The sequence below is a fragment of the Vigna unguiculata genome, chromosome 2 (assembly GCF_037176805.1).
Source record: "Vigna unguiculata cultivar grain cowpea cultivar isolate G323 ecotype 2 chromosome 2, ASM3717680v1, whole genome shotgun sequence".
Taxonomy (NCBI): domain Eukaryota; kingdom Viridiplantae; phylum Streptophyta; class Magnoliopsida; order Fabales; family Fabaceae; genus Vigna; species Vigna unguiculata.
In genome coordinates this window covers 22,886,255-22,913,980 of record NC_140793.1, presented here as the reverse complement: position 1 = coordinate 22,913,980, position 27,726 = coordinate 22,886,255, and the positions used below count along the sequence as shown (strand labels likewise).

Sequence of the window (27,726 nt, the reverse complement as noted above, 5' to 3'; positions counted from 1 at the left end):
CATACATTCCCTATATATGTCCTTTCATAGTATGTAAATGAAGTTCACACTTGAGGTTTAGTAATTCTTATGTACTGCAATTGTTTTATAAATAATAAAATAGGTTATAATATTACATGAAAATAATAAATATATATATATATATATATATATATATATATATATATATTTAAAGACATAAGAAGAATATAATTTATATATATAATTTTATAAAAGCTGTTATTTTGAAGTAAATAAGTTCTTAGTTATTTTTTTTGAAGTTGAAAAAAAGTTGTTAATTAGTTATTTTATTAAAGGTATAAATTATTTTTTTAATTAAAAAACAAATTTACCTCATCACAGTAAATGAAGTTAGAAAAAATATATTTTTTTATATAATGGTATAAATAATAATACTAATAAATTATAGATATAGTGGGAACGTAGTAACAGTATGTCTAATTTTTTATGATAAAAATATAAAAAAGAATACTTATTAAAATTTAGATTGAAAATATGAACAATAATTAATAACAATAATCATAAATAGAAAAAATGAATAATTGTGACAATGTTAGAATCACGTATTCAACGCAGTTGTAATTTTTGGCTGAAATAACTACTCCTTGTTTTGTTAGTAAGTTGATTGTTTTTATAAGATAAAAACAGGTAAAAAGGTTGTAAAATAAACTGATACATTATAATATGAGAACTAAATCTAAAATCACATTGCATCAACATTTCTTCCTCGTATTCGTAAAATTCACTAAGGATAGTACCGATGACCATACTAACTTCGCTTAGCTGAGTGCGCAAATCTATGCCCTTCCTCATCTTCCCCCTACAGCTCATTACATTTGAAAATAATCTGAGATGTATAATCGTTTCACCTATCCTCCTCCCCTATCAACATAAATATTGTATCCATAATTATATATCCAAAGTAATTATATATCCAAAGTAAAGGAATAAAAAAAGTAAGAAATCCATGATCATCGTCATCTTGCAGAGTGGTCATTCTCGGGTTACTTAAGCACCAGCCAGATTCAAGGTTTTGAAAAGGCTGGCTTGAGAAGGCCAGGTATCTGCAAAATAATTTTATCAAGAATCATACAAACCAAATCCTAAGTATTCTGACAATCAAATGAAATCTAAACTATGTATAATTTATTTAAAGGTAAAGTGCATGGTACATTGAATTTTAATTTCTACTTTCATCTAAATTACTGATAAAAGCATTTAAATGAATTGCAAAGCATTTAAATTATTCATCAAAACTAAGAGATCTCAGGTGCACAAAAAGGAGTACAGCACATTGTCAAAGATCCATTGATCACAACTAAATCCGTTTTCAAATACGGACAGGTAGTTTGTGTTGAATCAAACAATGGGAGGACCTGAACTGAAGGATACCTAACTTTCTACCAGATAAGGCTTTGAGAAATTATTGGGGTAGAGGAGACAGCCCAAAACTCCTCTGTTCGGATGTTGCCAAAACATTTGCACATAACTTGTGAGCACCTAATAGCTTCTAGTGTTCGGATTTGTTGATTAGCATCCCATACAGTTTGGGATTCAGAATAATTTACCTCTCGTTATATTTATGGCTCTCTTGCAAATTAAAAATGGAAGGATCTTTTTACAGTCACAACTCATGCAAATAGCTGTTATGTGAAAGGTTTCATGAAAAAACAAACGTTACCTCCAATTACATTGATACCATCCAATGTGAAAGTGAGACTGAAACTAATATAATTTTGAGAAATAGCATAAGGACTGATGTAAAATGACCAGATGAGGTTTCTTGAGGTAATCCTGCCGAATATAGTTGTCAAGCTGCTGAGGGATGAAACTGGGCAGTGGCTGCTAGGATTTACTCATCATATTATCCATAAGATGGCTCTTTTAGCTGAACTTGGGTATTTCAGGGGTAATCATGTGCACAATAAAATCATTGAGTGACTAAAAAGTTGCTTTTTCTTTGACCAATCAGTTGTCCTTGAGCACCCTAGGACTGAATACTCATAAGAATCATACACTGAAGAAACAAAGATTGGGAGTTGAGGTTCGTCCATACCCTCTAACAAGGCAGCCACTGCACACATATTAGTTGCCAAATTAGACACTGTATCATGACTCCCGACCACATTAATGGATATATCTTTGCTTTAGATTTCTGAAATTTCAATGGCCTATGTGCCCAATGACTCTTGTATCAACTTAGTTTTAATTCATTTTCCCTCCAATATACCCCAACAGCCCACCTACCCCAATGAGTGCATGAATGAGTAAAAAGAAAATTAGCAACAACACAACATATCTACAAGAAGCATGACAAGACAAGTTGCTCTTGCTCGATAAAACATTTTTTCTTTATTTTGTATCCTTTGGGACTTGTAATATGCAAGATTTAATACTTGTATTTTAAGGTATAATTAGTAAGAACAGGTTTAGATGGGCCTTTTCAAACCCAATTAATGATCATAATCAAGGCCAAGGAAGGCTCAACAAAAGCACGTTCCAAAGAGGCATGGCAAACAAGGGAAGAGTGTCTCTATTTCCGACCAACTCCCAAGATTGCCTTTGATTTTATTTTCAAATCTCTCCCTCCCATTTTGTATTTGAATTTTGACCTGGGTTAAGCTTTTCAAATCTCCTTCCCATTTCATCGGACGACAATTAGGATGAGAATTTATAATGGTATTAGGCAATAAATAGCCATTTACTCCTATTGTAATCACTTAGAATTTAAGAGAATTTGAGTTATGAGACCACTTGTGAGAGATTACTTACTTAGGATCTTATCTTGGACTCCTAGGAGACAAGTGGCGGTTCTTTTTTGGGCTTATCATAAAAATGAAGTTCTCTCCATCTTCAAGTGACACTCTTGTTCCTTCTCTACAACTCTCTCCATCCTTTTCTTGTTTCTTTGCTTGCTGTCTTGTTTCAATTCTAGTTCATGTTCTTGTCTACTTCTGCAATTCTTCTTCCTATTTCAATTCAGTTCTTGTGTTATGTTGTTTCTTTCAATCTGAATTAGATGTATCTTGTCCTTTTTAAATTTCTCTTGCTGTTAGGATCCTTGATTCACACCTTCTAGTGCCATATAAATGCACTTAAGAAAGTAATGATGACATTCAACTCAATTACTTCTTATTTTTCAATTGCTCCAAAACACATACTTGATCCTTACCATATCCCAACCCTCTTGGGACCAAAAACCAATACTTTCAACCAAGTTGAGGTTGATGATCCCAACTGAAGTACTCATAATAAAAATAAAAACATTCTTATTATGACGGAAAAACCCTCTCATAAATGTCACAGTAATATTAGTACGATCGGGACAGTTGTAAAGAAATCACCATGAGAAATACCTCAACTCCATGAGGGCCTATTCGGTTCCGAGAAATGAAGTTGACAATCAGAGTTGCAAATTCATCAGGTACATCTTCCTAAAAATATTGGGAACCAAGTTATTAAATTACAAATTGTAAGAGAAAACCAGAAACAGCATAATGAATGCAGAAAGACACGGCTAGTACAAACCTGAATAGCGTGCCCTGTATGCCTTACAACTACCATTTGAAACTTCCCTTGCATCTGGCCAATTGTGAGAGACCTGTCACAGGAATAATTCCGAGAAAATATCAGAACTCCACTTCAACAATTCTGTTTTCTCACAACTGAGAAAGAATAATAGAAACAGAATTACACAGTATACAATGCTATTTAATTCAACTTTATTTGTTCACATAAAAAGTTCACATTAGTATCACAAACATATATTATCACCCTCGTATTAGGATCATATAAATCCTTCTTATAAATCTAAAATAAATATGTTACAATCTATATAGTGGTGCATACCAAGATGGCCTAAATTTAATTTCAAAAAACATAGAACATATTTACTTGTTGTCGTGAATTTTAATATGAATCAGGATTGCGCTTCTAAATGCTGCTAGACAACTAAATTTACCTTATTATGAATTTCAGTTATATCTATTAATGAACCAACAACAGCAAAGTTTTACCCCACAAATTGAGGTCAGCTACACAAGACACACAACTCCGTTCCACTCAGTTGAAGACCAAATCTTTAGAGATAGTATTCACCATGAGATCCCTCTTAACAACTCACCCGGTGTTGTTCTTAGTCCCTCTCTCTCCCTTTTCTTAGAGCAAAAAACCATGAAATCTCCTCTCCTCACAATTGCTTTCAGTGACCATTGAACATGTTCATATCACATTAAACAATTTTAATGTTATATTTTCCCAATCGGTTTCCCACCAATATCTTCTCATATGGTACCCTTTCTTTGGAGACCACATATCCAACTTAACATTATCATTCTTGCTACTCCCACCTTTTCCCCATTGTCTCTTAAAAGCTCAATGTTCACTAACCTAAAGTATAGTTAGAGATGTATAACTATGAAAGAAAGAAACTTAAAAATTGAGCTAATCTCGGATCATAACCTGCCAATGTACTTCAAACATATAGTAGTAACACATAAAGTTGGAATGAGATTTGCATCCAACTGTTTCAAATTCTATTTCAACCATTGAAATTGGCAAGCTATAAAAGATGTTTTCACTGAAAACCAACAAATAAATTTTACGGTACCACCAAAAGTTAAAATAATTCAAAAAGATTAACCTGTCCAATCTATCTGTTCCTGCTAATAACAACAACTTTGCAACTGGAGATGACAAAAATTTATCAGAGAGTCCTTCATACCTGTAAGAAAAAATATTAACTCCTTAAAGGGATAGTAAGATACCATAAGAGCTTTTGACGAAAACTTAGCCTAGTTTCGTTGTTTTAGAATCAAGTAATCATGCTCTGCATTACAAGGAAGTATATATCATAAAATTCTTCAAGAAAAAAGTGAAGAAAATTTGTGGAAAGAAAGGACCCAACGGTCATTGTTTTTACACGTTCCTCTCTGCGTAAAGACTCAACCAAAATCTACACAAGAACAATATATGAAGCAATTACCCAACAACAATCAAAAGTGAACCCCACACAATCCACCTCTTACTTAGAAGTTAGAAAACATAGAAAGTAATTGGTTTCATTCACATATACACAATTTGCAACTGCTGTGAACATCTGGCATGAAAGTTAAGATAAAAACATACCAGCCTTTCCAATATTGTTCAGTCTTTTCCAGCTCAGTCCGATAAAGATAACTGCAACAAATCAGCTTCATACTAATCAAGCATAAAACTAAAAACAAAAGGATATGTAACCAGATGTTTAGAATGCATATAGGAACTGGTGAACAACATTATATTTTGAATTATTCTATCAATGTAATGAAAAGTTAAGAGAAGCATTACTACTCACCATTTCTTTAACTCATCATATTTTAATGTGGGAGGGATGGATACACGAGCAGAATCAATATTTCTTACAGACCCCGCCCTGACACTCCATTCAATCTGAACAGAAGCAATTTCAACTGACGTCAAATTCACCAGAATAAATGAAACAACAGTGAGCCTTCACTTAAACCTAGAGCTTCTGCAGGTTTTATAACATAGCCACATGATATGACATGGAAAAAAAATGCCTCCAAAGGAAAATCTCAATTGATGTTTTAGTACTGATGGTGCCATTGGCCGGTGAATGACAGAGGCAGATCAATTAAATTAAAAGTTTAAATACGATTTTGATCCCTCTATTTTGTTCAAGTTTCAATTTAAGTCCTCCCATTTTTAAATAGATATTTAGTCCCCCTCTTTTAAAAAAAATCCACAATTGTAGACCAATCTTCAATTTTGTCTACACTTATTTTTTGTATTTCTTAATTTTAATTAGTTAAATATTTTTTTGGACTTTAAATGAATATGTTAGGTCTAGGATTCAATCGGAGCATAATAAAAGAAATCAAACACAAACAAAATTGTGGACTGAACCAAAATTCTGGATTTCCTAAAATAGGACCAAATCTCAATTTTAAAATGGAAAACGGGAGAGGCTGAAAGTGAAGATTAAACAAAATAGGGGGGCCAAAATTATATTTAAGCCCAAAACAAAAATAAACCACTTGGCATGTACAAATATAATAATGTATGTTAGCAAACTTAAGCTATGGCTTATAACAATCGAAAGGTACTCATTCTATGTTTCCATACATTATTTTTTTTTTTCACGTTCAAGACCTCCCTCGATTAAATACTTTTAGTGTTCTTGGTTCTTGGCTCCACGAACTTTGTGCACTAACAAATAATTTCTCGTGCCATGAAGCTTGTAAATTAGTGGGTCGGTTTAGAGGTTGATAATTTGCACCAGTGCCTCTTATTCAAAAACAATGATTACGTTATAACTTTGTTAGATATTTCAACAAAAAAAAAAATAAATCAGTTTTAAAAACCAATTTCAAGTGCATTTCTAACCAAAACTCAATATTCAAGAGGAATATGATAAACTAGGATTGGGATGACATTCAAAAATAATTTTTAAAGACTGCTTTAATAATGACAACAAAAAGAAAATAAAAAAGATCAAAATCAGAAACAGTAGACACAACAGATAACACAAAACTTGAAACACAAATGAAAGAAGGTATAGAGCAGGGCTCACAGCTTTTTCAATGCTTGAAAAATGTTGCATCCTGTTTGATAGAATTTTCTGCATATGAATGAGTGAAGCCATAGCTGTTCCCTGAAATTGTTGAGACAATCAACATTTTTGTTCCAATGACGAAAAAAGTAATCACAAAAGTAATGCGGCAACTAACTACAGAAGCCAACCTCTACAACATCCACGACAACCAACCCAGCCAAGGTGGACAATGATTTTCTTGCAGCAACATGCACAGCAATTGATCCTCCCATGCTTTAATAATGAAACAAATTTAATAACCGATAATAACAATAATATACAACGAAGTTAAATGTAATTTATACAAGTGGAAAATTGGTCATGCTCAGTACACCAAACATATTCATAGGAATAAAATTCAGAAAAGAAAATAAGTGAAAAATAAAGACAAGTGGTGCAGACACAGACAAAAATAGAAAAAGAAACACAAATATCTGCAAGAGTAAATGCAGATGTGAAATTAAAGCGGTAATACATAACAGTTATACAGAATATCCTTGCAGCGGCTTATCAATCTCATACAAAGAAATCATAACATTTGTAGTCATGCCACATTACAGTTTTATAGCAGATGCATTATGCTAATGAGTTATGAAGCACAATACACAGTGATTGAAGGATGATAACTCTAGTCAGATGTAGTAAAGCTGTGGTGAAGAGGCAGGTAGCAAATATCAGGGAAAAATGCTTTGATCTTTGAGACTAATGGGTTTCATGTATCAAACGAAGTACATAAAGTTCTTCTTTTAGCAACTTAGTAGCATATGACTTGGTCTATTTAGAGCTTAAAAAGCTACTTCAGATTGAAGTTATAGCTGTTTCATAATCCTATGATTTTTTAAGCATAAAAATTACTTCAAGTTGAAGTTTCTTTTATAGAGTGTTCTTGGGTGTTTGGAGTTGAAATGAAGAAACAAAAGGAGAAGTAGAAACTGAAATGCCCTTAAAAGACTCTAAACTTATAAAAGGAAAAAATACTTCAAACTTATGAAAGGTTAACAATCATCATCTAACGAAGGCAGAAGTATAATCACAGTTGACTTATATAGATATAATTAAATATATTTTCTGGCACATTTAAGCTGGAAAAGAATCCATATTACTTCTAGAGACTAACATGCTTAACCAAGATAAAAGTGTCAAAATCGGAACATTATTAATTGATGTCTTTGACAGTTGACTTCATGTATTAAAGCCTCTGTAAAAAAAATCCAAGAAAATTAATTTAAGAAACAAAATCACCTGTGACCAACAAGAATCATTGCTGGAGGAGAGTTGCCATATAATTCCTTTATAACAGCAAATACATCGTTGCACATAGTCTGCACAAGAAGATGATCACCTCTACAAGTACATGAGTGGTAAGATATCCAATTTAGTTCATTTACTACTTTTTACCTCAACAGATAAGTCAATATCATTTTCTGTTGATGATTTCCCATGGCCTCTCAAGTCCATAGCCACTACCCTAGCTTTCTCCTTAATTTTACTTGCTGAGACAGCAAACGAAAGCCTGTGGAAATATAATGAGAAGACTTTCATCAGGTTGTAAAGTTATGGATAATTTCAAAATAAAATGTTAATAAATGACATGTTTCTGAATTAGCATGTTCTAACATCTAGAGACTTTTCCCCATTAGGTAAGATCAGCTAGAGAAATTGTGCTATACCATAAATTTGTTTCAAAATGGAAAGATAGAACATTATTTCAAAATCCCTCTAATGATTTGACCACAATTTTCTTCAGTCTCCCTCTACCTGCAACAATTTGACTCTATTCTATTTGATTCACCCTTCTTACTTACTCGTGCTCCAATGAAACTTCTCTAAACATGCCTAGACATTCTAAGACAAGACACTACCTTTTCTACTATGGATTCTATCCCTACTTTCTCCAATGATTGTACTAATAGTTCTATTCAGTCTTGTGTGCTCCCTCATTCGTAGGAACATTTTCAATTCTAAAGCATTAAGCTTACCTTATTGTTGCCTCTACCACCCAACACACTATCTCATAGTTTGCATTCAGGCCATCTAACTGTGCAGTAAAATTTTACTGTACGAAGAGAAACACTTATAAATATGATATACTTTATGTGCACACGCTTACATTTCGATATACTCCAATAAGAAAAGGAAAATAAAAAGGTAGGTTCCAACTTCACTAATAAGGTGAGGTTTGCACTCACTCACATGTTATAATTTGATTACATCTCTAGTAAATATAAGATCTCCAACACAACCGCTCACGCTGCGAATTGGATATCTCGTGCATAGAACTGGATGTTTGTAGGTAACTTGAGGCAGGTGGCATGATAGGTCCAAGTATACTTATTAGGATAGGTTCTTATACCATTTTAAAAAGTGTTGTTTAAGTCTAGAACAACCTTACACCCACTATAATTTGGCCATACATCTTATCAATGTGAATCTCCAACAGGTACCACGTCATAAACAACCTATACGTTAACGCTCAAACTAAAGCTTTTGAGGTAAATTATGACAAGATGTTATTTACAAAATTTTATTGACTTTAACTCCCCCAAGGTAAATGGTTCAAGAAATAATCCTTTATTGGTTGCTTCATTAGAAAAGGCTTCAAGTTTTGGTAAAGCTATATTACTAAAGACTAAGCTGAAAAACAATCATTAAAAATACCCTTCACAGTAGCCTAAAAGAACAGACTAATTCCATCTAACATGAGAACTTCAATAACACCAAACTATGTACTCTTTCGAAAGTGAAATTAGTTCCACATGTAATAGACAACAGTCAGTCGTTTAAGTGAATGGATAAAACTAGGGATAAAGAACAATAAAGACAGTACATCACGTATAGACTTTCCCTCTTTAGTGTCAAAGCCTCAAAAACCACTGAAAATAACTGCTCCAAATTTAGAGCACAAACCCAAGAATTACCAAAATTTTCAAATAATGTACTCCAAATTCAGGCTAATAAATTTTAGTAGTTACTGAAAAGCTCCCAATGCAAAAGGTGAATGGGTGATTGATTATGAAATAGAAACATACTTAGTGCACATATTAGGAGAAATTATTAACATCCATTACCACAATTAACCATAAAATTCATTATGTAAGTGGCGGGCTTCCTTCTAAAACCTTATACACACACAAATACACATACACACACATATATGCATGTGTCCAAGGTCACACATTTCTCCGCAATATTGATTTCTCAAGTTATTCTATCTAATTGTTACGATTCACAATCTTATGCAAACATGTTAAAATTAACTACAGGCATTGGACAAGCACAGATTAAACTCCCTTCATTGCTTAGCAGAAGCAAAGACACCACCAGCACATGGCCACATGCATCATGAAATTACACAACTATATTTCAATTTATGTATCAAAGTACAGAGCATTAGTCCATTGAGCGAGACTTAGACAATGTATTCTTAGAACAATGTGTGAACATTTAATTTTCCTACAATATCAAGAAATTTCAAATATTAACCAAAAAGTTAGCACACTCCACTACCAACGGTCTGAAGAGGAAATTTAGAGGTAGGCGACAGTAAATTCAACAATACTTCGTGGACCATTGATAGTAACTATAAATTAAGAGAAGCATCAATGAATAAGACACATTAGCACCAATCGTACCCGGAATAACCACCCCCGTGTAAACAGAATACAACGGGACCTTCAGTTCCTGCCGTGTAAATATGAAACACCTGAACAAATGGGAAAAAAACAACAGAGGAAAATTCATCTTATCGGATTACAGAAAGCGGTCACAGAATAGAGCATGATTTAGATTCGCAGACTAACATCATTAGATGCGGGAATCGCAACATCGTCTTCTTTGTCAAAATATTGGGACCAATCTAGAGGTGCGTATTTTTCTGAAGAGCTCCTACAGTAAACAACAGTTAAAAGTTAAAACGGAAAGCGATGGTGAACACCGTCATTCACATGCAGATGCCAATAACGATTCCGTTGAGAAGTGAAGAAGTGAAAATAAGAAGATCGCCAGAAGCTTACTTAGCCGGTGGGCATTGAGGAACGGAAGCGAAAGCAGAATCGGGTTGAGTTTGCTGTTGTGAATGCTCCTCCGTCGCATTTTCTGGAAGCGAAGCCATATGAGAAGAAGAAGAAGAAGAATCCATAGCTCTTCGTCTTCCTATGTCGATCTCCAATGTTCAATCACACTTTCGCAGAATCAGACCAGAACTGAATTGTAAATAAAAACTTAAATCTGAATTGAATAAATGTTTTCATAAAAAAATCTAAAGAACAAGAAAGCAAAATACATTAACAAGAATTGGTCAGTGAATACACTCGATGAACAAGAAAGCGACACTGTTTCGTCGAATCGCAGTGCACTTTTTGTATGCAATATGATGCTTTAGTTCTTGGATGATTACGGGTTGTGATAAAAACTCTCCGATCGTATTAAAGAAATTAAAGAAAATGAATACAATATAATGAGTTCTAACACAACTCCAAACACTCTTTTGAACTTGTTAATTTTTAGTAGGCTTAAAGACCTTTTTCATCTTTATTTTCATAGTGTTTGTTGTGGAATGGTCATCATATTTCACCGAATGTTTAAAATTATTTTCATTTTCGCAATTCATGTTTTGTTTAGTCTTTTTTATGACGCCATTTAAATTAGTAAACAGAGCCTTATACAGGTGGCACTAGTATTATGTTGCATTGGAGTGTGTTAACATTAACTTTTCAATTTGGGGAAAATTTTGCAATTAGGGTTTGAGTTGGATTACAGTTGTGCTTTTTATTGTTGGAGGCGATTTCTTCGTCTTCGTCTTTCTTAAGCTCTTTATTTCAATAAGTGGGTTTAGAATTTTCTGGGTTATGTTTGCTTGTGGGTTAGGGTTATCGTAATTCTATTATGGGTTTGTTTGTGTTTGGATTATTGTGATGTTCTGCATGGTTTCTAAATTATCACACATGTATATTGTAACACACCTCAATGCAACGTAATACAAACATTTGTCACTTGTACAATGCTCCGTTACTGATTTAAACGGCGTCACAGAAAATGACCAAATAAAACAAGAATTGCGACAATGATGATCATTTTCAAAAAATGATGACCATTTTAAACATTCTGTTGTCAAAATGAGGATCATCCGCAACAAACACTTCCAAAATGAGAACGAAAAAGATATTTAAACATTTTTATTATAACTAAGATATTAAATTTGAATTATAAAAATCCAAAATTGAAAACACGGAAGAACGACCTAGATCCAAAATTGAAATCCAAAATCCAAAATGTAACAAAGCAAAACCTTGTTTGTGTTCCCTCACTCATGTTTTTGATAGTTCACCGGGGATGTCCACATTTCCTACAATTACAACTTACAACCCAATCATTGTACAATTTCTTCTTAACACTCCCTACCCCAAAAAAAGGAACTACAAGGAAATATCCCTGTTTCTGAAGTACTTAAAAAACTAATGTCGCTCAGCATGATAAACAAAAAAGTGGCTAAAAGAAGACAACACATGTAATAATTATCAGAAAAGACAACAATAAACACTATTGGTAGTGAGAAGAAATTACACTAGTGCCAGGAGGAGGAGTGCAAATTTGACGATTAAAAACCCTAGCCACAATATTGCTGCTTCTGTACATTAAAGCGTGTCCACAAACCGAAAAGGTTCACCCTGGAAACGAAGAAACGAATTCTTCATTGTCAGAAAAGTTATCTCTACAAAATTAATACTTTTAATACTATTTTCATAAAAGTTTTATTAAGAATAAATGGTTATGGCCGTCATATTCAAATCAAAATTAATTAACTTATATATCTGCAAATGCTTGATTAAGAAATGACAAAAATGACGAGTACGCAAGTATATAATGAGGGGAGAGTAAAAAATATTCAGGAATTAAAAAATGAGGACCGAAATAAGATTGAAAAATAATATACAAACACTTGCAAACTTCTTGGAAAACACGTACAAAAGAAGAAATAGGAAGATAAAATCAGTCAAACTTCTACAATTAGTTGTAATCAAGTCATGCACTTCAACTTTTGAAAAATGAGCTCATTTCAAATTATGACAAGGCTATGATTTATAAACGTGTTTGTTGAGAAGCTCGTCTAAAATTGGAACTGAGAAAAGCAGGAATAGAAAAGGCCAATCTAAGTCATATACAGTGTGCGAAACATGTGCTAGGAGTGCTATAAATTATACAGGCTATAGTTTAGGGTTGAGGAACCTCAAACCGAATCCTAGAGTGCGTTGCAATCACAACTACAATTCTTTCGCTAAAAATAAATTGACGCTATCATCACCTAAATCGTAACATCAGCACACACTATTTAGTTTCAACCTCAGGTAGATCTTAACGAAATGAAACCTAGCTGTAGTTAAGAATTCAGATTCAACAGTCAACTCGTCTTAGTTCAAAAGTCGGTATTATCGTGATACAATTACATTTTCACACATTCAACATAGAAGTTGAACGGATAAAGCGAGTTAAATCAGCGTTCGGAAAATTGAACCTAAAGCAATAATCGGAAAAAGAGAGAATTAGAGATTGCGCGCTGAGAAGAAAGAGCTTACCGGTGGCCAAAGTGAGAAGCGCCGTTGACGGAAGAAAGGAGAGCAGAGTAGAATCGAGAGAGAGAATGAGAGTCAGAAATTTGCTTTGTGTTGTTTTTGAGGGGTTGGGGTTGGGTTTGGGTAAATAAAAAGTGAGTTTGGAGATGCCACGTCACATGCATGCGTTCATCTCTATTTATTTACATTCGCAACTTGCAAAAATGGATTAAGCACCACAACTATCCTTTCATTCCTTTCCCTTTTTTTTTTCCTTTTCTTTCTCTGTTTTTTAGGATAAGGTGCACCACAAAATGATATCATGTGAATAATAATAATAATAGTAATTTTATTTGATAGAAAGGGAATATCATATAATGATAACAATAAAAAAATTTATTAAATCTGGATCGACATTTTTATTTTTATTTCTGTTTATCACAAAATCATAGTAAGAAGTCAAATGCAATTATGCATCAGCCATAACTAATATTCAAAAAGGATTTTTATGAAAAAAAAATGTAGTGTAATAAGGAGTATTTCAAGGTATTTAGCAAGGATCCTTTTAACATGCATGCATCTATTTTATGAATATTCATACATATTATATAGAACCTTTTCCATTTTAGACTATTATTGTATTTAGTAATTGTCATGTTAAAAGAATACAAAATATCATTACACAATTTGTTAAAATTAAATCAAAGGATTGAGATTATTTTTGTCTGACGGTATACAATTATTTTTTTAGTAAATCTATCGTTAAAAAAAATATAAAATCATTAGTTTCGATGATAAAAATCCTGTAGTTAGCTTTTTAAAAAAAATGTATTTTTAACAAATTTCAACCAATAATAAAGAATACATTACAAACAAGTGTATTAGATAATATCATGTTATTGGCATTGTCATTATATATAAAAATAATAATTAAAAGTGCTAACATCATTAATTGGCTGAAGGCATGAAAATTATAGTTTTCATATTGGAAAATGATTTGCACCACAGTAGAAATGGTGCTATTATTGATAGTACATAGAATGTGGCCTAGTGTTGACCTCCATGAATAGCATGATCAGTGAAAGTAGCATACAAGACGAAACCGACAATCATGGCACTGGATTTTATAAATGAATCCTGCTTTGATAATTCAAGTGTCCTTGGATAGAAATATGAAAGTTAACCAACATAGGCAGACGACTCAAATTTATTATTTTAAGATTTTAAATTGAAAATAGTATTAATTTTTTTATATGAGTTGAACTTAAATTTTATTGGTGTTGTATCTCTTCAATAAAGATGTTTCAGAAGATCCAATAAAATTACAGACTTTGAAAAAGCTAGTGATTTACAAATTTAAATTTTTGACCGAGTCTTTTCTTACTGTTCTTTGGTATAAAATTAGACACTCCCATGAGTGATGGGCATTGAATATTTTTGTTGATTAAGTCTAAGAATAAAAAGTCAAGTGATGTCTAAGTCTAAGGGTAAAGAAACACATTTTTCCTCCAGGCGAAACGAGGCATGGCGTGGAGGGTGACATAAAAATGAAGAAAGTCAAGAAACTATAACTCTGAGATTTTGGTTGGGAAGTTTAGGGCAATTATGATAGGAGATAGCAAAGCGTTGTTTAATTCAAATTATGAGAGGACTTGTTTATCAACGATTTGGAGCACACTCACTGTGGTGATAGGTGGCGTGGCATGGGAAAGCACCACTGACTGCAACCCCAATTGCAGTGCTCATCCTGCTAATAATTAGAGGGCCACAATGCTAATAATTAAATGGGTTGTCATGATAAGAAAAGAATTAAAAGAGACTGGGACTAAAAAAATTGTTATGATACAGATATTCAATATCTCACTGATTTAAACAATTTTTCTGTAGTTTAGTTTTAATTTCAAATAAATATGGTTAAAGATTTCATTTACGTTACTAGCGAACCAACAGTCATCATTAGCGTAACGATCTCTTTGAATTTTACATTGTTACTTTTGAAAATCCTACCACATTTTCATTTCAAACCTTTTCCTGCATCAAAGGACTACAACATTTTGAATAAAAAAAAAAATTGCATGAAAGGACTACAACATTGTTTTAAAGAAAAATACTTATCTGGAATTTAAAGCCATAAAACATATTTAAGTAGTGAAGAATTACCTGCGGACAAAGCAACTAAAGCAACGACCGTGTACAATTAAACATCAACGCTGCTCTCGCAGATGACATAAAACATGGGGAGGAAATTTAATGAATAGGGTAACCATAAAAATTATTATCGTGAAAAAAATAAATAGCATATACAAAAGGAATAACTGCAGAAAATGGGAAGAAGGAATGGCGTCAAACATCGAAGGCAAAATCTCATCTAGTAGACATTTGCAAACTCAGGTCTTGCCTCCCTGGAAAGATGATGACAGTATCCTGAAGAGTCCGTCCGGGTTATCTGCATGCACCTGTTCATAGACAAAGTAAATCAATCCTCTTTTAAATGGTGTCCCAAACAATCCAAATGCCATAGGTATTAACGTTGAAAGTATTTTTTGGACGATAGCATAGATCTCGGAAGGTGAAAGACACATACGGGAGGAGATCATTATATAAAAAAAAAAAATTGAATGACATAACATACCCAGTGGCCAGCGTCTTCAAGGACGTGCATTTCAACTCCACCTCCTTCCTCAGCTGCAACCTCTTCAGCTGCATGGATCCGCCGAAAATCTTCAAGAGCCCATCTATGCAAACTTCTTTCTGCTTTCAAAAAGTTCATATGCACTCCACGAGGTACATCTTCAACAAGTTGCCTACGAACAGAAGCACAAAGCATTATTGGTTCCACACAAGAAAGATTAAGTTCATAATTAAATGTGATTGCCTTCTTCAGCAAACAGCATATTATAAAATTAACAATCATACTTATATAGGACCTGACACTGCCATTCTAATTCATAATGAAAGGAGGAAGGACCCATCTCAACCAAAGAAGTAGGACAGATAAATCAATATATCACATCTAACATTTGTCACCATAGATAACAGTATGTACCACAAATTTGTTTCTTCATAGGATTGATACATTTCTGCAATCCCCCTTAGGTCAAACACCCATGAGAAGCTAGATGATTGTGAATCACCAGAGCTGGAAGGTCGCAGGTTAGTCACAACCCACTAGACATGATAACAAAAGAAAAAAAAATTAATAGAGACAAAAATTGCCAAAAAAATCTATTGTTTTTATCTTTATTTATTTTAAAGTGAATTGTGTTAATTTTGTAGCATCCAACTTATTCATCAAGATAACAATCCTCTTAAAATTTTGTTTAATCAATCGTCTGGTGAACCAATTATAAATGTGTGACAAATCAGATAGGCAAGAAAACTGAACTTTCCAAAAGTAAAACCCAAGTGTTCATCTATGAAAAGTTGATACAGATATGTTCATGATTTACTGATTAGTTTTACATTTGGACTGATTTTCTAACTCAATTTACAGGTACGGGCTATGTGCAGACTTAAATTTTGTTGCAGTATGATAAACATGTCTCATCACTTGATGGCAACATTATAAACTTTTTACTTTAGAATTTATAGTGCCTTCAAGGCACCAAAATTTACCATGAATCATGCATTCTATAACTATTATGACACCATTCTAGCATAAAATGAGTTGAAGCCTGAAGGGTCAAGGAGCAAACAGGGTAGTGACCAAATACTTTACTGGGCATGAGCTTCACCAATAATGGCCTTATTTATATATCATCAGTGAATTCAGAAAAAGCATACAGTATCCAAGTAAACACGAAATTTCCGACACATACTCTCAATAAACATGATATTTCTAACACTATACAATTGATACGCCAAAAATTTCTGACACTTTAAAGCAAGAATACACACAAATTGAGCAGCAACCAATATCAAAGTATACCATAGTTGTACCTGTGCCACATCATTGGAAAATCCTTGTTGGATAAGAGCTCGTACAACTTCCTGCTTTGTAGATATCTTCCTTGAGGAAATGATCATAGAAAAATAAAAGGTTAGATCACAATATAGCACCAAAATTGAAAGCATTCTGTAAATTTATTTATACATATAAAAGAAGCTAAAGTGTAAAGGGAGATAGTTATTATGCTACTGAGATGCCAATCAAGAGGACATAAAATGTAAATAATAAAAGTAAATTTATATAGTAATTACAATAGTGGCAAGCTTTGTTTCCATAATTCCCTCTATTTTTTTCTTTTCCCCCCTCTTTATACTCTATACATTGCAGTTGAATCGCGAACCGTATCTCATATGGGAGAGTTAAATTTTGAATCGTAATGATTTTGATAGTGACGTGCCAAAGCAATTTTGAACACACGGTTGGTTGCTTTGACAATCATGCACTTGACAACAATTTTGTACTTGTGATTTTCATACATCATTATAAAAACATGAATTTTGATTAAACTCAACAACCAAATCTTAAAGTTTAGGAATTAGAACAAAATTGACACATTTAATCAAATTAACTTCTTCTATATTTGTTTCTCTCAGAAAAAAGAATAAGGATCTACCTCCTTTGGCAGTGTTCTTAGAAAGGATATAAGTTCTGCAGGATGATCTTCTCCATCTCCACCAGCTCGAACTTTTCCAAGAGTTGCATCCAGAACCCAAGCCTTCAAATAGCATAGTAACAAGTATGAAACAGTTCAGAAGCACTCATACATATATACAGACAAACAAAACAGAAACTACAGTTAAATCCTTGTCAAGTCTGACTTTTTCACCTTGCTGATCTCTTTACGTAGTCTTATTGTTAGGTTGTTCAGCTTTTTAAAGTCCCACCTAATTAATATGTATTCAATTTTCAGGAGTTTCAGAGCAGTCCAATCTGAAAATAGATCTCACATATGAACCAATATTATTTTGAGAACCTCCTTAATGACTATATTTGAGAGACACAGTTAAGTAATGATGAGTAACTTCTGGTTCCTTTATCTACACCTAGCCCGTTTTCTGGCATCTGCAGTCCCTGCTGAGTACCTCTGATCAGAAGAATCCCCCTCCCCCAACACTAAGACTCATCATCTCTGTCATTTGCATGCATCTCTCCTCTGCTCATTTTGCCACACAGAAGGACATGTAATGTAAGCGTGATGCTTTTTCCAACCACCATAATCTTCTAGCATCTTTTCCACTGATCCTTAATCAGATTTCCATTCTCACATACTACAGTAACAAGTTGCCACTTACTCCATCCGTGGTGTTCTCTTTATTTAGACAGAATTTTTCAGTCCACACTCCAGGAGGTTGGTTGCTGTGTATTCAATTGATGTTTAGTTTCTCTGGTAATTGAACCTCTTTAGAGTATAATTACCAACCAGTGTGGGCTGTCCACACTTAAACATCAAATGATCATCTAAATCCAATACTCATAGTAAGCATTTTATCATGCATTTTATCCTACCAGACAATTTATTATAAAAACTTTTCTATCTTAGCATCTTCATGAATAGTATAATACATAGAGACAAGACAACTTTTGGGTACAGATTCAACCACACTTATTGTCATAGCAAAAAAATATTTTATGCACAATAAAATTCTTATCATCATAGGAGTTCTCCATCTGAGCCTCATGCATATATTCTAGTGTCAACACGATTAAGGGAAACTGCTATACATCCTCCATTATCCATATTTTCATCCTTAAAGCATTGTTAAATATTACAGTGGGAATGGGATTTAAAAACCAACATGCTGCATATTTTTAACACATAAAAATAGTTGAAAGCTGATACTTCATCCAGCAAAAGCAAACACAAATGGAATTCGGACTTACTCTAACTGGCCGAGCAAGAGGCTTTGCAGCTTGGTCTACCATGCTCAAAACAACTGAAAAATGGACGAATGTGTACTGAAAAAAAGGCACTTAAAAAAAATTAACTTATCAAACAATCAGCGACTGACCTTTTCCCCCAAAACTATGACCAACTAGCACACGAGGTGTTATTCTTAGATCTCGAACCTATCCACAAGAACAAAGAGGAAGTAATTACAAGAAAGGGAAAATAAATTATATGTATACAGAACAGCAGGAATCTAATCAACAAGCAAGTTTGACCTACATTTTAAACATTCCAAGGTTTTCTATCTATAGTAAAATATTCCCCGAACTCAGAAAAAATGTTTTGATTTTAATTCCCACAAATTGATATCATTTAGCATTTTAACATTTAAAAAGGACGACATATTGCAATTAAAATTAAGGGAACTAGAGCGGCAAAGCCAATAAACATTTGAGGAATTCATCCAAACTAGAGAGAAGAGAGAGACTGTAAATCATGAAAGACAAAGGAAGGGTCAGGGTGAGGTGCAAGTCCCCAAGGAAATCCAAATGGTTGAAAACTGGGTTTTCCATGCAGTAGAACCAAAGTTTAAATCTCATTAGGAATAGGTGGAGTGAAATTCATAGACCCTCTCCCATATTCTTTAGCAAACCTACCACATATATATGACAATGATTAAAGAAACATAATAAAGAAAGCGCACCAGTTTTAGAACGTCACTAGCAGCAGATGCTACAGTATGGGGACCTGTCTTCTTCATTGATGCTGAATCACCATGACAGCGAAGGTCTACTAAAAGGAACTGTCAATGCAAACAAAAAGAAAAAAACAGGATTCAGATTTTTGTAAATCCAAATTATTGGACCCCTACTGTCAAAACTTAGGATATCCAAAAAATAAAATATTACCTAATCAGAGTCAAATAATTTGATCCAAACTTATCACACAACAATAAACCAGAAAGTGTTGCATCCTCCATTTTAAACAAAATCTTTTTAACAAAGTTTTAAATTAGTGACTATAACTGGTTTGTTGACAGTGCAGGTATTTCCATGCTATCAGAGGACTAAAACTAATTCCATATGAATAATACCTGCTAATAACGATAAATATTAACATGTCAAATAGTACCATACACAACTCAGCATAAAAATTTAAAGTAAAATACCTGCCATGTAGGAAACTCTAGAGCCAATCTCCTAGCAAAACTTCCTGCAATATCACTCTTTCAGCAGCAAATTATGAAAGTAGCTAAGAATGTATTCTTTCTCGATATATTTGACTGCGAACCAAAAATACTTCTTCGCAAATATAACATATCTAACTTAAATATCAGAAACCACATGAAAACTACAACAAAAAGAAAAAATGCAAGAAAAGAAAAATAAAGATTTAGCTTCATATAATAAGAAAGCAAAGAGTAAGTGACTCGTTTATTGTTCGATTAACACACTACAGATATTTCTCCTTACCACATAAGGATACCAGCATTTAACTACCCAATGTATAAATACATCTCAATTGGCTTAGACTTCCACTCTTCCACCCAACAAGGCTTCTTGTGAAATTAAAGGTTGAATAAGTTAAATTTAGTTTATTTATATATCAAGAAAACTTGAAAAGTCTCAGAGAGAAAATAATCAACCAAGGACCAACTCTCTAATAGGCTGAATGTCCACCAACAAAGAAATCCTACAAATTGCCCTTATAGACATAACCCACAAGAAATTCCAGAAAAAGCTTAAACTTCTTATGTTTTAGGGAACTTAATTTTTCTCATTTTAGTCTCTATAATTTCATTCAACTCAACATTAGATTTTCATGCAATACTACAATATATTTCTGATGAATGGCTGCACTAGTAACGAAAATAGACATATGTTCGCCTATCAGTTATATTCATCAGCAAGAGAAACAGTACTGAAACCAAGAATATGGAATCATACGTATTGAATTGGAAATATAAGAAACAAAATGGGTTTATGTAGAAAGTACAAATAGATGAACTTAAAAGTGTATCTAAGCCCATTTCTCAAAAAGTTACATGAAACAAAATGATAGGGATTATATCCCTTTTCATTGAAATTATCCAAGTCAAACTTATACACTTGCACATACTAATTCATAATGTCATTTCACCTGAACAAAAAAGGGCTTTGAAATTATCAGTCACGTAGTAACTAATAGCCATAAATATCCAGATCTCCAGCCTAGCTACTCTAAATTTACTTTTCAGTTCTGGGAGCATGTAAAACTGAAAAATGATTTGATCAAGGAAGACCACATTGTTGCCAAATCATAACCATGCACAATACATAAAACAATTCAGGCCATGCATAAAATTTATATTACCAAAGGCTTGCAAAAAAAAAATGTACACAGAATCACCCACCCCAGTTTTTCCTGCATCCTAGGATCCCATGCAGAAAAACGGCTGTAGGCGGATCAGGTAAAGATCTGTCCATAACTGAACTCCATCTCACCTGTATAGGAAATTATGCCGGCATATTAGTCTCTTATAGCTTTACACAACTTCATATCAATGAGATTCATTAACTTATGAAAATACACGAGGGTTGCAGCAATCAATCCAATGTTATATTACAAACTTTTGTCTAAATATCCTCATATAGTTTCAAATCAATTTTGTGAGGAAGCAATCAATGGATTTGTATGGTCAACAACTTTTTGTTCCATATCGGTGCTTAATACATTAAGGGTGTGTTTGTCTTATCATAATATTAGGGCTTAAGCCATAAATTTAGCCATGGAATTTATTGGAATAAGTTAAAATGAGCTTATTATGATAGAAACATAAAGAAGTTTATGGGAGTCAAACTAGATGCCCAAAAGCCATAAACTCTTCCAGACATCCCTTAAGCCAACCCCACCTTGTGGGAAAAGGCTTAGTAGTGATTGTTGTTATTAGATTTAATATGATTCACTTCTAAATGAGGTAAAATCCAACAAAAAGTAAGAACCGCTTTCAAGAACTGGATGACTTGAGTTCATAACTTTGGCTTTTTGAAAATAGACAGTTTAGTTTCGGCAAAATTATGTTTCCTATTGAAAAAAATAATCTTTTGCATAACAAGTAAGCTTATATAATACATGTCTGACACTCTGCCATAAATCAGCCCAACTAAAAACACGAAGTAACTTAAAGGCCAATGTGAGAGTATCTTGCATTGTCAGTAAAGAACAACTAAACAAGATTTGAATTTAAAAATGAACACAATCACTCTTTCACGCACATAAATATTCTAATGGATTGAATGGAAGACTCTGAATCTAGAAAGTAAAAAGGTTAATTCTTACAAGTTTGAATCTGAAAACTAAATCCCGTTAGATGAAATGGCGAGGCAATAAATAATACTTACAAGTTCCCCCTGAATCAAATCATATGCCTGCAGACAAGGACGCACAAAAATCTCAGTTATAATAAACAGGGATAAATTAGGTAACACTTCTTTATAGAGGAAAGCATTAGATGCATTTTGCAATTAGAATTTAGAACTTGTCTCTATTTTTTATTATCTGTTCACTAAACGCACTAAACAAACTTCATAGTTGACTGACTTTGCAACTAAGAAAATACAACAAACGTCTCTACTCTTTTTAGAGTGCCAAGTGTAAACACACGATGGAAAAAAATTAATTAACCAAAAAAACACATGAAATGAGCATTCAGATTACCAAGATGCTAGAGGAGGTGGCCACCTCCCCCTTTTCTCCAACAGTGTTGCCCCACTAATGCCATTGCTATGGTCTGGCCTTTAACTGCCCGCCTAGAGTGGCAAAGAGCTAACCGAGAAACGTTGAATTTGTCATTCTACACAAAAAAAATAACCCATACAGAACGTGAGAGTACGCCGTCTCAACGACTCAACGCAATGAACGTACCACGGTACAGACAGTTAACAATTGCACAACTAAATACAAAGCTCAAACGGCAACATTAGCATCAACGTATTTGCTTCTAAGTTCATACAAGTTCCAATCAAATTCAGCAGTAAAAGAGCGACTGCGCCGCTCAAGCATTGAAAGATTCGAAGCCTAAGTGCGATTATGACATATGACGTATGCTAAATTTGCAACGCATTGAAATTATCGAAGAAACTATGAAGCCAAGAAATGCACCTCAGAGAGACGAAGAACTGGAGATGTGAGGCAATTCCTCAATGCAGGTGAGACGAATTTCGTCTTCCGGTCCGACGACTTAACTGCCGCCACCGCCGCGGCGGTACAGCAGGGCGATGACTGAGAGAAAAGAGGCATCTAAAGAGAATGGCAAATACAGAAATGCAGATCGGAGAAAGAGTGGAAGAAGAAAGAAAGGAGCGGAGGTAGACAGCGCACAATGTTGTGGCGCCTTGGCGGAGAAAGAAAGAAAGAGAGAGGGGCGCCAATATCTCTCTTTCTCTCTCACGGTCGGTTACCAAAAAAAGGAAAAAATAAATGCGCGATTACTTTATTTAAAGAATTATTAAAAAAATATTCAAGATTTCATATTTCCTATCTTTAATTATTATTCTTACATCTTACTTGTTTATTTATGATTAATGGAAAATAACAAACGACAGGTTTGATTGCAGGTTCAACACAGTCTCGCCCATATCTGTTTTCACAAAATGTAAGATTTATCTGTGAATTTTGGTACTGTAGAAAAGAAAATTAAACAACTTTGTAATAAGCATTAGCCAATCAAAGATGAAAATGTTGCAAGCTATTACGAAAGACACTATCATCACTCACGTTATTTGTCTTCTGCCATTGATCACCTCCAGACGATAAAAACTGCAACCTTTGCTAAAGGGAAAAGGTTTTCCCTTCCATTCTGAAAACATTTTCAAATGTTTAATTTAATCTCAAAAGACATCGAAAAATAAAGAACAACAGAATCTGTGTAATGCACCTAAATGCCATATCACCCCAACGGATGAGGGGTCCTTGGTAGACAAATCATCAATAACAAACTGCAGATCTTTGCTGGTAGAATTGGTGAATTTTTTGAAGAACTCAAGAATTTCCTGCATAATATAGTGAACCCTAAAATAAAACTAATGACTTATCTTGTCTTAACTACTACAATTGATTTCTGATGTAAATATGTAAGTTACCTTACGACCCACAAAGGGTTGGGGAAAGACAAGATCCTCGTACACACAATTCTCTGCGATAAGGTACTCAACAGAATCCACGTCATGCGCGTTGATTCCTCCATAGAAATTCCTCACCACAGCTGAAGCTGAATCAACACCGTTATCATCATCATCATCATCATCACTTCCATCAATTGCTACAGTAACGGATTGCTTCTCGCCACTTCCATCAATTGCTCCCCATTTTCTTCTTCTTCTTCTTCTTTTGCTTCCATTTTTTTCTGGAACAGCAAACGGGGCGTCAACTATGTTCAAAAGCTTCAAGCTTTTAACGATTTTGATGGAGGAATATGGAGAAGATAGAGACAAAGGTGAAACTGAGTTAGAAAACAACCAAGTGGGAGTGGAATTTGAAGTGATGATAAACATTTTCCAGAGACACTTCACTCTACAATACAAGCACAATCAATCGCTCTTCTTCACACTTTCTCCATTTTTTTTCTATTAACTGACATAACACGAACACCAACTACCACTGATTATGCAGAGAGGTCATCTGATACAGCAAACCTTTCATGTCTTTTTTTGCTTCGGTTTGGGTCAATCCATGTACATAAAAAAAAAGCCCAACCCATTGGCCCAAAAGTAAAAAAGCCTGTGAAAATAAAAGGTGGTGTCTTTTTTTGGATGAAAAACAAAGCAAAGAAGAGGAAGAAATGGATAAATCTCAGAAGAAATTAGTATATTAATGGAGTTCCAATACATTTACTATAATAGAATAAAAGCACACCACACTCTTCCACAGCCTATAAAACACAGCCAATAAACAGAGTTCGTGGCTTATCTGGTACACAGAACAAATCCCACCCACTATACTAAATCAAAAATCTTTGATTAAACAAATCTCTCCCACAACAAATAGTTACACTAATCTCTACTGGGACCCTCCAAAGTGTGATCTTTTCTTGCTAATTCATCTCCATAAGCTATAGTCTAGGTACTTCCAAATGATCCATGGAGGAAAGAACAAAAAGAAAAAGGAAGCAATGGCATGTTCGCATGTTCCTCCACGCCTCTTATTTTCAAAACCTAGGACTGGTCAAATGCAGAGAGACATGGCGTCAGTGTCACCGTTCTTGTCACCTCACCTTAATTAATTCATTAGTCATAATGTAACGAAACGTAACGTAACCACAATAAACTAATAGCAATACTGGTATATGGTATATGTGGTGTATTCGTATTCTTCTTCACTGTTGGTATACCGTGTGAATGTACGTATGTATAATGTATATGTATGTATGTATATGTGTATCTAAGGATCCCAGAGAGAATCATTCTGCATATGCTCCCACTCGTTGTCTTCAAAGGCATAACCATTTGCGAACATCATGGATTGATCGTGCATCATGAAAGTGTCCGGCATTTGCATCCACGTCTGAGGCGAGTCCATGGGGGAGTCATTGATGGCCTGAATCTGAGTGGGGGAGAGTCTCACCGTCAGCGGCGCCGCCGTGGGGGAAATGCCTCCTCCGGTCTCCGGCGGGGCGGGGTTGGTCCGGAGCCGCAGGGCCGCCTCGTGCGCCGCCATGCGTATGTGGTCGGCATTGTTGCTGACGGGGCGCGGCAGCGTGCTTGCGAGCTCGGGGAAGTTCAGTCTGGCGTCGCGGCCACGGAAATGCAACGCCGCCACGTCGTAGGCGGCGGCGGCCATCTCCAGCGTCTCGAAACTGCCGAGCCAAATCCGGGTCTTGGTTCCGGGCTCGCGGATTTCGGAGACCCACTTGCCCCATTTTCTCTTGCGCACTCCTCTGTACGCAGAAGACGCAGCGCCAACATGGGTTGAACTCGAAGACGGCATGTCCATGCAAAATCAGCGTCCAAGCTTTGAAATTTGAGTAACGTTATACACTTGAATTATAAAATGTCTTTTGCAGTGTTGTGAATTGTAATAGCTAACGTTGTTGTTGTTGCTGTTGATGTTGTAGCGGTAGTGATGTGCGGAACATTGTCGTTGGTATTTATAGATGTGGATGCGAAACGTGGGAGCATCAGCAACATCTTGATTTTGGTGACCTTCCTCGTAGGTGCTTCCTTTGCCCTTTGTTTTCCAACAAGTTTTCCAACAAAATCTATGTCTATGTTTTTTTTTTTTTATTGTTGTTGTTATTTTTATTTTGGTTTTGATTGGGTGATATTTTTGCTTTATGAACAATAATGTTTTTTTGTAAGTGTTGGTGATGTTGTAGTTATTAAATATTGAAGATTTTTTGTGAGTATTTGTTTTTGTTAAGATTGGGAAGTGAAGAGTTATGGAGGTGGTGCCATGTGTTTGTGCAAACTTTTTGAGGTTGAAAATTTGGGGATTAGATTAAGTGAAAAAGAGTGACTGTTTAGGACGCGTTTTGAAAACTTAGGTGGCAATGGTTTTTCCAATCAGAATTCCAAATTCGTAGAATCTAATATAAGGTTTTGGATATGTTAGATCAGCATGGGCATGTACATGTTTATTTAAATGTTTTGTTTTGTATTTTTTTTTGATAATGAGGTTTTAGGTTATTCAGGAGTGTCTGTAGCGGATAAAAACTTTATAATTCACATACATCGAGTTTAATTAGTTGGATGATAACTACTTTTGTTTAGATGTGTCAGATTGATATCCGATTTTAAAAATGTATCAATATAGTCTTAATTTTTGAAATAATATCTTAATCAAGTTTCTTTCAGACAAAAATTATTAAAGTTATTAACTTAATTCATGATTTTTACCACTAAATTTAATACAAATATTAATACTTAATTTTATAAGTCATTTTAAATATCAATACCGTTAACGGTGTTAATATTTTTTATTGAAAATGACCTAATTGAGACATCTTGTCACTCGATTGACACATTTTTAAAAATGATTGTCAAATTGATACATCTAAATAAAAGTGAATATCATCCTATTAATTAAATTTATTAAACTCATAAATTGTTATTGTTTTACTGTCCTTATTAGTTAAGGTTTTGTTTGGCTATTTTTCTCACATATTTAAATTATATTTCATTTCGTTGACATCAATGTTTTTCTTTGTCAATAATATGTCATAATTGTTTGTCTTTCTAATATTGATGGAGAGATTTTATGACAAACATTAACTAAGAACATTTTTTTTTGTCAATGTCACATTGTAATTTTTTCCGGTCAACACTAATAAAGAGTTGACAAAAAAAAAATATAGTTTAACATATTAATTTTGTGAATATAGTCTTAATTGATGTCGGCTTAAATAATGAGATATACGTCAATTAAAAATAATCTTCCCTAATATAAATAAAAAAAATCAATTTATTTAAAAAAATCTGAATGAACTTTTATTAAAGATTAACATCAATCAAAATCAACTAAAAGAATCCCCAATATCAATATTCTTGAATTTTTAATTATTGCTTTTATTTTACAACAATTAACATTGTTTATTTAAATTAGAAATAAAAATGCAACAAATCTAAATTGTTTTATATGTACAAAATATTTCAAAAATAATAAGATGAATTAAATTAATATGCTAAATATTTTACAAAATATAAAGTACTCTTCCAGATCCATTGAAGATATCCTAAAAGTCATTTAAGTGATAAAACATGCAACAAACAAA

The 27,726-nt window shown here is 33.8% G+C and overlaps 2 protein-coding genes and 2 pseudogenes across 10 annotated transcripts; all 4 read right to left on the bottom strand.

The window, feature by feature from the left end:
- Positions 1-522: 522 nt before the first annotated feature.
- On the bottom strand, positions 523-13,327 carry LOC114173702 (esterase/lipase/thioesterase family protein). Of its 7 annotated transcripts, none has more exons than XR_003602546.2 (16): positions 13,168-13,326; positions 12,158-12,261; positions 10,609-10,797; positions 10,396-10,480; positions 10,228-10,298; positions 7,994-8,108; positions 7,838-7,917; positions 6,745-6,829; positions 6,575-6,655; positions 5,336-5,430; positions 5,128-5,178; positions 4,643-4,723; positions 3,529-3,601; positions 3,357-3,434; positions 1,682-2,074; positions 658-1,064 (listed from the first exon to the last, which is right to left on the bottom strand). XR_003602546.2 is itself a non-coding variant. In XM_085669877.1 (15 exons), exons 3-15 carry the CDS (start codon positions 10,731-10,733, stop codon positions 568-570), a joined length of 1,347 nt encoding a protein of 448 aa, XP_085526003.1. In that variant the 5' UTR covers positions 10,734-10,797; positions 12,158-12,261; positions 13,168-13,327; the 3' UTR covers positions 523-567. The 7 variants fall into 7 exon arrangements, 5 of the variants coding, with proteins under 5 accessions (XP_085526003.1, XP_027914045.2, XP_085526004.1 ...); XR_014993002.1 differs by having other exon boundaries at positions 658-882; XM_085669877.1 differs by lacking the exon at positions 1,682-2,074 and having other exon boundaries at positions 523-882; positions 3,345-3,434; positions 13,168-13,327.
- Positions 13,328-15,319: 1,992 nt separating this feature from the next.
- Positions 15,320-23,346, bottom strand: LOC114174551 (abhydrolase domain-containing protein C22H12.03-like; annotated as a pseudogene). Its single transcript, XR_014993001.1, has 13 exons — positions 23,121-23,346; positions 22,677-22,812; positions 22,361-22,387; positions 21,373-21,463; positions 20,149-20,192; positions 19,684-19,782; positions 19,102-19,159; positions 18,974-19,026; positions 17,706-17,807; positions 17,083-17,148; positions 16,190-16,311; positions 15,776-15,947; positions 15,320-15,599 (listed from the first exon to the last, which is right to left on the bottom strand). The product of XR_014993001.1 is annotated as an abhydrolase domain-containing protein C22H12.03-like (transcript).
- On the bottom strand, positions 22,677-24,638 carry LOC114173512 (uncharacterized). Of its 2 annotated transcripts, none has more exons than XM_085669876.1 (4): positions 24,101-24,637; positions 23,896-24,010; positions 23,736-23,817; positions 22,677-22,812 (listed from the first exon to the last, which is right to left on the bottom strand). In XM_085669876.1, exons 1-4 carry the CDS (start codon positions 24,509-24,511, stop codon positions 22,785-22,787), a joined length of 636 nt encoding a protein of 211 aa, XP_085526002.1. In that variant the 5' UTR covers positions 24,512-24,637; the 3' UTR covers positions 22,677-22,784. The 2 variants fall into 2 exon arrangements, with proteins under 2 accessions (XP_085526002.1, XP_027913770.2); XM_028057969.2 differs by lacking the exon at positions 22,677-22,812 and adding an exon at positions 23,413-23,598 and having other exon boundaries at positions 24,101-24,638.
- Positions 24,477-26,264, bottom strand: LOC114173513 (ethylene-responsive transcription factor ERF021 pseudogene; annotated as a pseudogene).
- Between the last annotated feature and the right edge of the window lie 1,462 nt (positions 26,265-27,726).